Below are 16,295 nucleotides of genomic sequence, written 5' to 3' on the forward strand. Positions count from 1 at the left end.
TACCTATTCTTGACTAATACACTGAAGTCCCAATAATAAGTCCATGTCTACTTCCTTTTGATGATACATCAAGTTTCATTTGAATTGGGCAAAAACTGTATTCTTCCAGTACACAAGACTGTGTGATGGACAGAACAATAGACAGACATTTCAGGCACTTTATGCTTCATGGATCTTTGACATCATGGGCATAAAAATAAATCAGGGATGATAGCTGCCAAGTGGCTGCTTAATATAGAATACAGGTGACTACTATAGCAGGTTGAACAGTAGGCATTGTAGTGTTTAACACTAACAAATTTCATGCTTGCAAATGTTTAATTCACTCATCCAAGTCACTTCTGTATTTATTGTTGCCAACAAGGTTCTTGGACATACTTTAAAACAGAGTATAATCAACTTTAAATCTGTCATGTTCATCTTAATTCATTCATATAATATTATGTCATTTGATGTACAAGAAAGCAGTAAAAGTGTTATTTTTGTTGTTCAACTTGCAGCCAAATACAGTAGGAGGTCTATAATATTACCATTGTAAAAGTGAACAATAAAATTATTGGAAACAATCTGATATACATGTATACAGAAGACTAAGGTATAAGAACTAATGTCTCTGGAAATAGAACAACTACTTTGCTTTTTCAAATACATAAAAAAAATGAGTCAATGGTCCATTGCTTCCCTCTTACTTTCATCTTCCTCATCATCAGACTGAATGATACTGTCGTCTGCATCATCAATATCATCTGGTTCCTTGTCTGAATCCATTATATCATCTCCTTAAACATAAACAAAGGACATTCACAATAACCAAACATGAAAGACAAAATAATATACCAGCTAAGAACTTCTTTGAAAGCAATTTTTTAAAGACAGGAGGGCTATGATGGCCCTAGTACGCTCACCTGAGTTGCACTGCTTGCATGAACAGTTTTGGTAGACAGTTAAGCAAGGAAAATGTCTGTGAAATTACATTGAAATAAAGCCAGTGTTTTCTGACAAGAATATTTAAAAAGTTTCTCCTAAACAAGTGAATGAAATATTGCCATGCAATACAAAGTCCCCTACTTGGAAGGCACCTAATTTTCTCTACTGAAGAGTAGCATACTGAATTGATATCTGTCAATGATGTATAAACAATATTGTACTACATATACAATATGTTATAACAAAACACATGGATTAAAATTTGCATATACAAAAATCTACAATTGTTAATTCTATATAGTATAAGTCCAAACAAAACTTTATACCAGGTATAGATAGGTCAAAATAAAACTAACAAGAGCTGTTGGAGGACAGCAACGCTTGACTATTCAACAGCCTTGTCAAACGAATGAATACAAAAGTTGAAAAAGGGGCATAATTTTGTACAAATGCAAAACAGGTTTATGGAACCTGCACAGTGCTTATCAGCTCATGACAGTGGACAAGTGTGTGAAGTTTCAATCCATTCCCATTAGTGTGTACTGAGATACCAGCTTACATACAAAACCTTAACCAAAAACTACTAAGTCAAAAAAGGGGCATAATTTTGTAAAAATGCAAAGTATGAGTTATGGAATGCGACACAGTATGTCAGACCTTGACAGTGAACAAGTGAGTGAAGTTTCAACCCATTCCCATTAATGGGTACGGACAAGTGAGTGAAGTTTCAACCCATTCCCATTAATGGGTACTGAGATACCAGCTTACATAATAAAAATTTAACCAAAAACAGCCAAGTCGAAAAAGGGGCATAATTTTGTAAAAATGCAAAGTAGAGTAAATGTTTTTACAGAGAGCTATTTCCTTAGCAACAGGAGAACATTTTCGCGCATGCACACTCTAAGTAGTACAAAAAGACATGACTGAACAATATAAATTACGTAAAGAGTTACATTGCATTTCAAACGATTCGATCAATAATGAGTCTGTTTTATAGTAAATATCCAACGCAAGATCTTTGCAAACCTACAGCTGAGATACCTTAACTAATGCCCATTATCACTGATGATTTTGGATACATAATGAACAGGCAATAAACTATTTTTCAGCAATTTTGATCTCAACAAATTTAGGTTATCAAAAAACGATATTTTCCATGAATTAAAAAAGTTTTTGTTCAATTTCCCAACATCATCTCACAGAACTTACCACCCGCCGCAATTAGCTTAGGTGATACAAGTAATATAATTAAAAGTCGAAATTGAAAATAAAATGTTAAATCTGGAACGACTATACGTATTAGACCTTCCTGGTTCAATTAACGAAGTCCAGGCTTTGATTTTGTATCCAATTATACCCAAATGGGGATCAATAGTCGTTCCATATTCGAAAAAATAATAATCATCTTAAAATTGTTATTTTTAATTTCAATTGATTCTTTAAATTTTAAAGTTTTTATTTGACAATATCAAAGTGGTTCGGATGGTAAATGCAGCAATCAGATTTAATAGAGAGAGAGCATCCCTGTGGCACGGAGGGGTGTTCTACACTTCCATTCTTTACCAGTTGCTAGATGTTCTATTTTCTTTGCAGAATTCAAGTTTATCATAATTATTCTATTAATTAAAGGTTAATGACTTCTGGCAGGATACATTTTCGATATGAAAATGATCCAGCATGTAAACATGAGAGATAAAAAATTAGAGATTTATATTAAGTCTTTTCTTTCAGTATGTAGTTATAGTCCTTGATTTGATCCAGATCTTACGAATTTGGATTTCCATAACTAAATGTCTATTCAAGTTCAAAAGTATATTCTTACAGATTTTAAAATACTAGATATCACGTAAAATGTTTATTTTTGATTCACAAAACGTGATATATTAATCCGATGGCTTGATGACCGAAGGGCATTAAAGGCCTAGATTTACTACTATATAAGTGTACCCCCCCAAATCCAATATACAACTCCCATCTTATCTGCTGCTTATCAGCGATTATGTAACAGTAACTGATTAGAGGGCAATTAGCACAGCAGGGACCCCAACTAGACCATGAAAATGTGTGCAGTGGAGTTGAAAGAAATTAATTTTTCTTCAGTGAATGTGGAATGATAATAATAATAATTATTATTTTGATATTATATAGATGATAAAAACTATTACTTTAATGGTTATAGTAATGATTATAATAATAATAAAAAATAATCATAATCATAATCATAATCATTATTATTATTATTATTATTATTATTATTAATATATTACATATAGGATGATGAAAGATACATTATTTGAATATAAAATTATTGTGTTCCATCTACACTCAATTTGCCTTTTCAGTATGTTGCCAAAAGTGACTTTTTTCATGCTTTGCTTTGTAACTTTGAAATGCACATTCTGTTTTCAATTCTAGACAAATGTTATTTATAGTATTCTGCAAGCTTTAGATGAGTAAAAGTCACATTTTTCTAAAATATCACAATTCTCCAGACAGAATTTGAAAAAAAAACGCTTGCATATTTCTTTAAGTAAGTTTCTCATTATTTCATTATTATGAAAATAACTTTATGATTATTTTATTATTGTGTTTGATCAACAAATATTTTTCTTTACATAGAAATGCCAAAAAAAACTAGTATAACTTTAAAAGTTATCATTTATTCATTAATTTAAAATAAATTACATTGTTTCCCCTTCTTACTAATTGATACACTTGTAAGGTAGACTGACCCTCCAATAAACAATGACCCTTGTTTATTGGAACCATACTGTGTTGGTCATTAGCCCCCAACTGTGCTGGTGAAGACAGAAATCCCTTGGCCCACTGCCAAAATCTAGGCCTTTAAAGTATGTCACATCAAAGCCACTTTATATGCTTCAGTAACTTTTATGATATGCTCTAATTAGGTGACATCCTCGGGTCTTGATTACCTAGCTGACCTATCTTTTATCATGTCACTGCATAATAGTAACATAATAATTTCCGGTATATTACTTATAACAGCAACTTCAGTGACAGTTTTAAGGAGCCGCGTCCCCTTAAAATGTAGATGTCGTTCAAGTCGGAGAAAAATATATACAACAACTATTTGAAGTTGTGAAAAAAAACCTAGATAAAATGAAAGACAAGAGGGCCATGATGGCCCTATATCGCTCACCTGTTATCACTGCACTTGAGGACAAGAAGGTCCTCAGAAAAAATATCTAAATCCAAAGGACAGGAACAACAAAGGGAAGAAATTTAACCAAAAAGAAAAACAAATTCTTACAAGATATGTCAAAATTCACCTAAAAATTGGAGGTACCATCCATGTTGTACCACAGAAAAGTGGTCTCGGTTTTTCCCTATGGCCAATAATAAAAAAGTTACTGAAAATAAGATATTTATAGTAATGTAAAAGGGAAGTAGTTAAAAAAAAAAAAATTGTAAGTGAACAAAAGAAGGATCTGCCAAATAAATCTGTTGACATAAATGAAATTTCAGATCAGTATCTTCATTAGTTATGGAGATATACCCATTTTAATTTGAAATAAAGGGAGGTAATTTGACATAAAATCAGTCCATAGTTATCTACCCTGATTGTCTCAGTCCAACTAATGACAATAATGAAATTTCAAATAAGTCCTATAAGTACTTTCTGATATAAACCCATTTTGATTACAATCAGGGGAGGTAATCAGATATAAAATAACTCTTGAACCTACGAATGGATCTGATTTGTCATGGAATCCAAGATTTATTGTTGTTGAAGATATTTTGGAAGTTTATATCAAATAAAACCATAAATGAAGTCTCTATATGGCTGCGAAAGCCAAAATAGCCAATTTTGGCCCTTTAACCCTTTACCACACAGAACAGAAGCCAAAGTAACCTCTTTTACATAACACTGATAAGTGATAATCAATAATCGGTATATGGCTGATAAAGGTGACTGTCTTATCTGAACAGAGGTGTTGGCATTATTTTGTGATTACACACACTTATGTTAAAAATGTCATTATTTTAATATTTTCTGTAAGTTTGACATTATTTTTGTCAATATAAAGTTTATAGCAATTTAAATTCTCTTTCCGATGATACAAAATTTATTGTAGTTTCTCTTTGAGTTTCGAAGATATAAAGTGTTAAAGTACGGGAATATATATTTTTAGGCATAAAATTCTGTTTTGGATTACTTTCACATTGAAATTCATATACAATTTCATTCTGATGTTTGAAAGTTTGATTTATAGTTAATAGACTTATCTTCCGAATCGGAATCGGTAAGTATTTATATAAAAAACAACCATCAAACTGAATAACACTATAAAAATAACGGATCGTAAAATTTCTGAAAGTGCAAAAAGATCGCGGAGATCGAGACTCGTAACCGACAACAGTATTCTTGTGCTAAAAATTAAATATTTTTAAGATAATATTACGTAATATTTTGATGATCAAACGTCGGTACATCACGGGTGACTTCCACTGCAATTAACTCTTGGGGTGTCATAAAATATTTGAAAGCCGCGGTCCTTCTGTTTTGATTAAGGGGACGCATATTGCTACATTCACAGTTCATACAGGAATGCGGAAGGGGTGCATATTCAAGAAATCGATGGTGGGAAAATAAAAAACATATTCCTAAACTGATATAATACTGATGGACACCTGTAATATTCAGTATTTGTGGATAAGGATGTGGTACTATGAATGTAATAGGAAAACAGAGGTCTTTGTGAAAGTACATTCAACACAAAATATTAAGCTTTTGTATAAGGAAAAAACAGGTTTTTTACAATAACAGTGTTCCAAATAATGTTGAAGGGATGAGATTTTCTTTCTAACACACCAGGTTTGCTTAAACATGTAAATATTTAACGCCACGTCATTTCAGCTCGGGATGGACGCCATATTTCTCATTGATAAAAATGTAAACAAAAAAAATCAGAGTGGGATTACCATTGCAAGGGCATAACATCACATTCTACACTATAAATACCTTAGAACAGATATCTAAGATGCTACACAGGTCAGGCGGGTTAAATGCATAATGGCGATCACTTGAAAATCATCTTGAAAAGGTGGTTAATTTCAGTTTGTTTACATGGTTTTTAATTTTCCCACGACTTCTCGGCGATTCACTGCAAATGTATTACTGCGCCGGACGAGAGGTAACTCTTATAAACAACGGGAGACAACTTAGGTGTCAACACGTGTACGATTTTTTAAAACAAGAGGACCATGATGGTCCTGAATCGCTCACCTATCCCCACATGACCCAGTGTTGAACTGAGTATGACGTCGTTATTTCTATTATTTGACAAAGTGACCTAGTTTTTGAGCACATGTGACCTAGATATCATCAAGATAAAAAATTCTGACCAATTTTCATGAAGATCCATTGAAAAATATGGCCTCTAGAGAGGTCACAAGCTTTTTCTATTATTTGACCTAATGACATAGTTTTTGAAGGCACGTGACCCACTTTTAAACTTGACCTAGATATCATCAAGGTGAACATTCTCACCAATTTTCATGAAGATCTCGTGAAAAATATGGCCTCTAGAGAGGTCAGAAGGTTTTTCTATTTTTTCACCTACTGACCTAGTTTTTGACCGCACATGACCCAGTTACGAACCTGACCTAGATATCATCAAGCTGAACATTCTCACCAGTTTTCATGAAGATCCATTGAGAAATATGGCCTCTAGAGAGGTCACAAGGTTTTTCTATTTTCAGACCTACTGACCTAGTTTTTGACCCCACGTGACCCAGTTTTGAACCTCACCTAGATATCATCAAGGTGAACATTCTGACCAATATTCATGAAGATCTCATGAAAAATATGGCCTCTAGAGAGGTCACAAGGCTTTTCTATTTTTAGATCTACTGACCTAGTTTTTAACCCCATGTGACCCAGTTTCAAACTTGATCTAGATATCATCAAGGTAAACATTCTGACCAGTTTTCCTGAAGATCCATTGAAAAATATGGCCTCTAGAGAGGTCACAAGGTTTTTCTATTTTTAGACCTACTGACCTAGTTTTTGACCGCACGTGACCCAGTTTCGAACTTGACCTAGATATCATCAAGGTGAACATTCTGACCAATTTTCATGAAGATCCATTGAGAAATATGGCCTCTAGAGAGGTCACAAGGTTTTTCTATTTTTAGACCTACTGACCTAGTTTTTGATCCAACATGACCCAGTATCGAACTTGACCTAGATATCATCAAGGTGAACATTCTGACCAATATTCATGAAGATCTCATGAAAAATATGGCCTCTAGAGAGGTCACAAGGTTTTTCTATTTTTAGATCTACTGACCTAGTTTTTACCCCCACGTGACCCAGTTTCAAACTTGACCTAGATATCATCAAGCTGAACATTCTGACCAATTTTCATGTAGATCCATTGAGAAATATGGCCTCTAGAGAGGTCAAAAGGTTTTTCTATTTTTAGACCTAATGACCTAGTTTTTGACCCCACGTGACCCAGTTTCGAAATTGACCTAGATATCATCAAGGTGAACATTCTGACCAATATTCATGAAGATCTCATGAAAAATATGGCCTCTAGAGAGGTCACAAGGTTTTTCTATTTTTAGACCTACTGACCTAGTTTTTGACCCCATGTGACCCAGTTTCGAACTTGACCTAGATATCATCAAGGTGAACATTCTGACCAATTTTCATGAAGATCTTGTGAAATATATGGCCTCTAGAGAGGTCACAAGGTTTTTCTATTTTTAGACCTACTGACCTAGTTTTTGACGGCATGTGACCCAGTTTCGAACTTGACCTAGATATTATCAAGGTGAACATTCTGACCAACTTTCATAAAGATCCCATGAAAAATGTGACCTCTAGAGTGGTCACAAGCAAAAGTTTACGGACGGACGGACGGACGCACGCACGGACGGACGGACGACGGACGACGGACGCCGCGCGATCACAAAAGCTCACCTTGTCACTTTGTGACAGGTGAGCTAAAAACATGTTGATGATTATAATTTCTTATCAAATAATGAATCCTATTCAGATATTCGTCTTTAATATTAGAAAATTATTAATTTCTGTGGACATTTGTCAAAAAATATTACTTACAATGGACTACTTTGCGCATCAAACTGGTTTCCGCTTCAGTTGTGAGGCACTTCCGTCATACTTTTTGACAACAATAACAAAACACAAAATGAATCAATAAAGTCACTTATAAACCGACTGCTACTTAAATCAGTGTAAGTAAAGTTGTTGTTACAACATTATACATGTTCGTTACGTTATGAGATAAAGTTTATCTTGAACTGCATAATCCATTAATTACGTTTAGATGATATTGCATTTACAACTTATTTGACCCCATTTTTTACGTGAATGACAGCATTCTCGTGCAACTCGTGCAAACAGAGTTATGAAAAGTATGGTGGAGAATTCAAGGACAAATTATAAATGACATTAAAGTGAGGATAACTGTGTATTCATCCAGTTTTGATCATTGACATGCTTGCTGTGTATTAGTAACTTTTGTGAACAAGATTAGAATGTTACTTTTGCACATAGACACATTGATTGGACCTCTCAACCAAATTTCATACCTTATTTTTGGGATTTTTAAGACAATACATTTTCAAAAGTTTGTTGAATGTGTTTTGATATTTAAGTGCATTGTAGTTCATGAATACCAAGTTAAAAATTAATAATGGCAACATTTCTAGGCCCTTATTGTAAGCCACTAGACTTCTGTAATGATAAATGTTTAATGTATTAATGGGAATATACTCTTTTAGTTTTGGAATATGGCATTCCTTGACCACCGTATCTTTTCTTATGCACTACTTTGTAAACAAACTAAATAATGTGTTTTAGCTTATATATGCGAAATGAAAAGCAAGACAGTGACCATATTTCACATTCTTTCTTTAAATTAGAATCTGTAGGACATTGATAAATGTTTGGACAAGGTGAAGCACTATTATTTTCGCACCAAAAAGTCTTAATTGTTGACTTTGAATGTACACAATAAGTCTTATGTAATTCAACAATAACTTTCTTGTTTCAGTTTTCTCATTTTTATTTTAGTGAGCAATCCTTTGTGTACTTATAAAAGTTGAAACAGTATCCATTTCATGTACCAAAACCTTGTACTTTTTTGCAGGTAAATTTTATCATACCCCACCCACTTTTTTCTAATTTCAAAGTATGCGTCCCCTTAACACTTCCCGTTATGTAAGGCCATAAATTCCAAGCCATCGTATACACAAATTGTTGTTTAGGGGAAATCTGCATGTATCACACGTGACCTTCATGACCTAACACATTTAAAAATACTTTGATGTTAAATGGTTGTTATTTTTAGAACGAGGAAAGTCCCGTGAAACGGCTAGTTGCAAGCAGTTTTTTCAGTAATTTTCCATGACGTAGCATCGTGCACATGTAGGAAAAAACCCCGGTGTCTTTCTTTGCAAAGTACTCGATAAATTTAAATAGTAACCACATGATCTTTTACGTAACTAATGATGACGAAATCCCATATTTTGAGTTAGTAAACATCCGGAATTTGTTTCTTTAGGAAAAGAACGAAAATAAAGCGATTGATTATGAGACACGGGATAAAACGATTCTGTTCAAATGGCCGTTAATCGGTATAATACGTTTCTATCGGGGAACCGATAGACACAGGTCAATACGTTTCTGTTTGGTAATCGATAGATACGGTGATAAACGTATCGATGTGGGAAAGGGTTAAGGGGCCATAACTCTGGAACCCATGATGGAATCTGGCCAGTTCAAGAAAGGAACTAAGATCTTGTGGTGATACAAGTTTTGTGCAAGTTTGGTTAAAATCAAATCATAAATGAAGCTGCTATTGTGCAGACAAGCTCAAAATAGCTAATTCTGGCCCTTTCAGGGGCCATAACTCTGGAATCCATTACGGGATCTGGCCTGTTCAAGAAAAGAACTCAGATTTATGGTGACACAAGTTTTGTGCAAGTTTGATTAAATTCAAATCATAAATGAAGCTGCTATTGTGCAGACAAGGTCAAAATAGCTAATTCTGGCCCTTTCAGGGGCCATAACTCTGGAACCCATAAAGGAATCCGGCCAGTGCAAGAAAGGAACCAAGATGTTATGGTGATACAAGTTTTGTGCAAGTCTGGTTAAAATAAAATCATAAATGAAGCTGCTATTGTGCAGACAAGGTCAAAATAGCTAATTCTGGCCCTTTCAGGGGCCATAACTCTGGAACCCATGATGGAATCTAACCAGTTCAAGAAAGGAACCAAGATCTTATGGTGATACAAGTTGTGTGCCAGTTTGGTAAAATTCAAATCATAAATGAAGCTGCTATTGTGCAGACAAGGTCAAAATAGCTAATTTTGTCCCTTTCAGGGGCCATAACTCTGGACCCTATAATGGGATCTGGCCAGTTAAAGAAAGGAACCGAGATCTTATGGTGATACAAGTTGTGTGCAAGTTTGGTTAAAATAAAATCATGAATGAAACCACTATCGTGCAGACCAGAAATTGTTGACGGAGGATGCACGAGATGCACGGACGGACTGACGACGGACGACGGATGATCACAAAAGCTCACCTTGTCACTATGTGACAGGTGAACTAAAAATATGACATTTTATATGTAAGAAACTAGTTTCATATTTGTATGATATGTGGAAATAGACAGGGAATGCTTGTTCTTTTCTGACAAAATTAAGAATAAAGCTGGCTTTTCTGGTAAGATATGAGTAATAACATACATGCCTTTAATCAAAGCATTCTGTATAATAAATTACTTTATTGAAATCATCTTTATAGAGGCAAAACAATCCGTAATATAATGATAATTTTATGTATGTTTACTTTTTGTTGAGCGCTCTTTTGCCACATATTGTGCTGCTGTGTAATTGTGAGTAACTAGACAAGATTCAGGCCTAGATCCAGGGCTTGAAAGAGGGTGCCCATGCCCCAAGTTTGTTGAGAAGTGACCTATACTCATCAATGTTGCACCCAACTATTTTGGCTAAGAAAATATTTTCTAAAAATTAAGACCCAAAAGCGCACCAGAGGCCTCCATTTCATACCTATATTTCAAAATTTTCCAGGGGGAGAACACACTGACCACTCTAAAATTAGGAAAGTACCCTTCCCAGTACCTCAAAATTAAGACAAAAAAATGCACCAGAGCCCACCATTTCATACTTGTATTTCAAGATTTTCGAGGGGTAGAGCCCCCTGATCCTCCTAAAATGACTAGGATACATCCTTCCATACCTCAAAATTTAGACCAAAAAATGCACCACAGTCCACCATTTTGTACCTGTTTTTCAAAAATTTCCTGGGGAAGAGACCAATGCTTGACTATTTGAATTATTGTCCCAGAAGCAGGAAAATATCCTAAATGTTAAAATATCTATAGACTTTCAATCCAGTATCTGCACTAGTTTTGGAGATAGTAACTTGCATGCAAAACTTTAACCAGAATTTTTAAGTTCAAAAGGGGACATAATTTGACCAAAATGCATGTCAGAGATATGGGACTTGATGCAATCAACCAGTTTTATAACCCCTAAGGCACATGACATTTGTGAAGTTTCAATTTAATATCTGCATTTGTTCTGCATATAGTAACTTGCACGCAAAACTTTAACCAGAATTTTCTAAGTCTAAAAGGGGGCATAATTTGGCCAAACTGCAGGTCAGAGTTATTGGACTTGATGCTATCAACTATCTTTATAACCCCGAAGACACATGTGAAGTTTCAATTCAATATCTGCATTAACTTTGGAGATAGTAACTTGCATGTTAAACTTTATCCAGGATTTTCTAAGTCCAAAAGGGGACATAATTTCCCAAAATACATGTCAGAGTTATGGGACTTGACCCAGTGAGGTTGGTAATTAATTAGACTAGCCACTAGACTGATAATTAAGATATTTCTATGATTTTTTTTTTGTGTTCATAGAGACAAAAGCCAGTCTTTTCTAGAGATTTTCTAAGAGGACTGATGTTAAAATTATCATATATATAGGACATAGGATATAGACTGGCTCATTCACTACATTAAATCTTAATATGTAAAAAAAATTACATCACAGACTAGGAGCTAGTCTAGTAATTTATCTAAAACAAGAGGGCCATGATGGCCCTATATATCGCTCACCAGAGTTGATCTGGCCTACTGACCTAGTTTTTTACACCACATGAGCCAGTTTCGAATTTAACCTAGAGATCATCAAGGCAAACATTCTGACCAAGTTTCATAAAGATTGAGTCACAACTGTACCCTTTAGAGTGTTCACAAGCTTTTCCTTTGATTTGACCATGTGACCTTGTTTTTGACCCTAAATGATCCAGGTTAAAATTTCACCTAGAGATTATCAAGACAAACATTCTGAGCAAGTTTCATAAAGATTGAGTAACAACTGTAGCCTATAGAGTGTTCACAAGCTTTTCCTTTGATCTGGCCTTCTGTCCTCCTTTTTGACCCCGCATGACCCAGTTTTGAACTTGACCTAAAGATCATTAAAGCAAACATTCTGACCAAGTTACATAAAGATTGGGTCACAAATGTGGTATCTAGAGTGTTCAAAAGCTTTTCCTTTGATCTAGCCTACTGATCTAGTTTTTGTCCCAACATGACCCAGATTCGAACTTGACCTGGAGATTACCAAGACAAACATTCTGACAAAATTTCGTAAAGATTGGGTCACAACTGTGGCCTCTAGAGTGTTTACAAACTTTTCCTTTGATATGACTGGGTGACCTAGTTTTTGACCCCGCATGTCCTAGATTCGAACTTGACCTATAGATAATCAAGACAAAACATTCTGATTTATTCAATTTCTAACGAGTTTCAAACTTGAACTGTGGTCTCTAGAGTGTTGAAAGTTTTTCCTTTGATCTGGCCTACTGACCTAGTTTTTGACCCAACATGACCCAGTTTCGAAACTGACCTTGAGATCATCAAGACTAACATTCTGACCAATTTTAATAAACATTGGCTCACAAATGTGGCCTCTAGTGTTCACAAGCTTTTCCTTTGATCTGGCCTACTGACCTAGTTTTTGACCCCACTACCCAGTTTCAAACTTGACCTAGAAATCATCAAGACAAACATTCTGACCAAGTTTCATAAAGACTGGATCACAAATGTGGCCTCTAGAGTGTTCACAAGCTTTTCCTTTGATCTGGCCTACTGACCTAGTTTTTGACCCCACATGACCCATTTTAGAACCTGACTTAGAGATCATCAAAAACATTCTGACCAAGTTTCATAACGATTGGGTCACAAATGTGGCCTCTAGAGTGTTCACAAGCTTTTCCTTTGATCTGGCCTACTGACCTAGTTTTTGACCAAACATGCCCCAGTTTCGAACATGACCTTGAGATCAGCAGGACAAACATTCAGATCAAGTTTCATAAAGATTGGGTCACAAATGTGGCCTCTGGAGTGTTCACAAGCTTTTCCTTTGATATGGTCTACTGACCTAGTTGTTGACCCAACATGCCCCAGTTTTGAAACTGACCTAGAGATCATCAAGACTAACATTCTGACCAAGTTTCATAAAGATTGGGCCACAAATGTGGCCTCTAGAGTGTTCACAAGGCAACTGTTGACGGACGCCGGACAATGACCGGTGACAATAGCTCACCTTGAGCACTTCGTGCTCTGTTAAGCTAAAAAGAAGTAAGTTCAAATCTATATGCTTTAAGTAATAGCTGTATGTACTTGCACGCAAAACTTTAACCAGGATTTTCCAAAAGGGGGCATAATTTGGCCAAAATGCAGGTCAGAGTTATGGGACTTGATGCTATCAACTAGTTTTATAACCCCTTTATGTGAAGTTTCAATTCAATATCTGCATTAGTTTTGGAGATAGTAACTTGCATGTAAAACTTTAACCAGGATTTTCTAAGGGGGCATAATTTCCTCAAAATACATGTCAGAGCTATGGGACTTGACCCAGTGTAATAGTCCTAGAAAAAGAAAAAATAAGTTTCAAAGCTACCTATAAATGATAGCCATATGAACCAAGGTGTGAACCCGACGCCAGGGTGAGTACAATAGCTAGACTATTCTTCTAACAGTCAAGCTAAAAATTTAACCAAAAACAGCTAAGTCGAACTAGAGCTATCACTAAAGGTGATGAATGTACCCCCCACATGCATTGACACAGTACATTGCAATTTGACGCACACAAGATTGCATAATTATGTGGACTGTATGTATATAGTCTGTATGTATAGTAAGAAAAAACAAAGTCCCATAACTATGCAGAATATTTATCTAAAAGAATGTAACATGCACCATGCACAACTAGGGTTGGTACTGATCACTTGTGTGAAGTTTCATTAAATTGTGTGTAAGGGTTTGGTAGATTAGGCACGCACAAGATTGCATATGCAGACTATATGTACTTAGTATGGTAACAAGAAACAAAGTCCCATAACTCTGCAATTTTTGTCGCTGAAAGAACCTAACATGCCCATGCACAACTACTGCTGTTACTGATCACTTGTGTGAAGTTTCATTAAATTGTGTCAAGGGGATGAGGAGAGATGGTGCGCACAAGATTGTGTCTATGTATATAGTATAGTAACAAAAAAACAAAGTCCCATAACTCTGCAAATTTTTTTTCTAAAAGAACCTAACATGCCCCATGCACAACTGCTGTTGGTACTGATCACTTGTGTGAAGTTTCATTAAATTCTGTCAAGGGGATAAGGAGAGATGGTGCGCACAAGATTGCGTCTACGGAGAGACGGCCAGACGGACAGACAGACAGACAACCTGAAACCAGTATACCCCCCCTTACAACTTTGTTGTCGGGGGATACAAAAAGGGGAATAATTTTGTAAAAATGCAAAGTAGAGTTATTGAACCTACGCACTGCATGTCATATAATGACACTGAACAAGTGTGTAAAGTTTCAATCCATTCCCATTAGTGGATACTGAGATACCAGCTTACAAATTACAAAACCTGCTAAGTCGAAAAGGGGCATAATTTTGAAACAAGAGGGTCATAATGACCCTGGATCGCTCACCTGAGTAATATGAGATACATGTTTCAAATGTCAAACTGATGATTTTTAGAAATTTTTTGGAAGATTTTCCGATGTACAATCAAGCAACCCCTGGGGCAGGGCCAATTTTACCCCAGGGGTCATGATTTGAACAAAGTTTGTAGAAGTCTATTAGGCAATGTTACATATCAAATATCTAAGATCCAGGCCTTCTGGTATATTTTTAGCAAATTTATGAAGATTTCCTTTTGTACAATCAAGTAACCCCTGGGGCTGGGTCAATTTGACCCTGCGGGTTCAAGATTTGAACACATTTTGTAGAGGTCCACTAGGCAATGCTACATATCAAATATCTAAGCTCTAGGCCTTCTGGTTTATTTTTAGAAAATTTTGAAGATTTTTCTATGCACAATCAAGTAACCCCATGGGGCGGGGTCAATTTCACCCCAGGGGTCATGATTTGAACAAATTTTGTAGAAGTCTACTAGGCAATGCTATATGTCAAATATCTAAGATCTAGGCCTTCTGGTTTATTTTTAGAAAATTTTTGAAGATTTTCCTGTGTAAAATCAAGTGACCCCTGGGGCCGGGTCAATTTTGACCTGGGGGTCATGATTTGAACAAATTTTGTAGAGGTCCACTAGGCAATGCTACATGTTAAATATCTAAGCTCTAGGCCTTCTGGTTTATTTTTTTAAAAAATTTGAAGATTTTCCTACAGAAATCTATGTAAAATCAAGTGACTCCTGGGGCGGGGTCAATTTTGATCCCGGGGTCATGATTTGAACAATTTTAGCAAAGGTCCACTAGGCAATGCCACATGTCAAATATCTAAGCTCTAGGGCTTCTGGTTTTTGAGAAGAAGATTTTTTAAGATTTTCCTATGTAAAATCATATGACCCCTCGGGCGGGGTCAATTTTGACCCCGGGGTCATGATTTGAATAAACTTGGTAGAGGTCCACTAGGCAATGCTTCACACCAAATATCTAAGCTCTAGGTCTTCTGGTTTTTGAGAAAAATATTTTTTAAGTTTTTCCTTTCGGTTGCCATGGCAACCAGAGTTTGCATGGAATTCAATTCTTTGAATAATTTTTGTAGAGCTTCACCCAAAGAACATTCCTGTGAAGGTTGGATGAAAGTGGCCTAGCAGTTTATGAGGAGATGTCGTTTAAAGTAAAAGTTTATGGACGGACAACGGACGCCGGACGCTGAATGATCACAATAGCTCACCCTGAGCCTTTGGCTCATGTGAGCTAAAAATGCAAAATAGAGTTATGGGACCTGCACAGTGCATGTCAGATTATGACAGTGAACAAATGTGTGAAGTTTGAATCCATTCACATTAGTTGGT

The 16,295-nt window shown here is 35.6% G+C and overlaps 1 protein-coding gene across 2 annotated transcripts in view; it reads right to left on the reverse strand.

Annotated features, from left to right (window-relative positions):
* Positions 1–299: 299 nt before the first annotated feature.
* The window catches only part of LOC123524457 (uncharacterized), a 229,434-nt gene continuing 213,438 nt past the window's right edge, over positions 300–16,295 (reverse strand). For both annotated transcript variants that reach the window (XM_053538851.1, XM_045302666.2), the window contains one exon: positions 300–779. In XM_053538851.1, the coding sequence (XP_053394826.1) occupies positions 664–779 (116 nt within the window). In that variant the 3' untranslated portion in view covers positions 300–663. The remainder of the gene's footprint in view (positions 780–16,295) is intronic.

Source organism: Mercenaria mercenaria, chromosome 3 (genome assembly GCF_021730395.1).
Source record: "Mercenaria mercenaria strain notata chromosome 3, MADL_Memer_1, whole genome shotgun sequence".
Classification (NCBI taxonomy): Eukaryota; Metazoa; Mollusca; class Bivalvia; order Venerida; family Veneridae; genus Mercenaria; species Mercenaria mercenaria.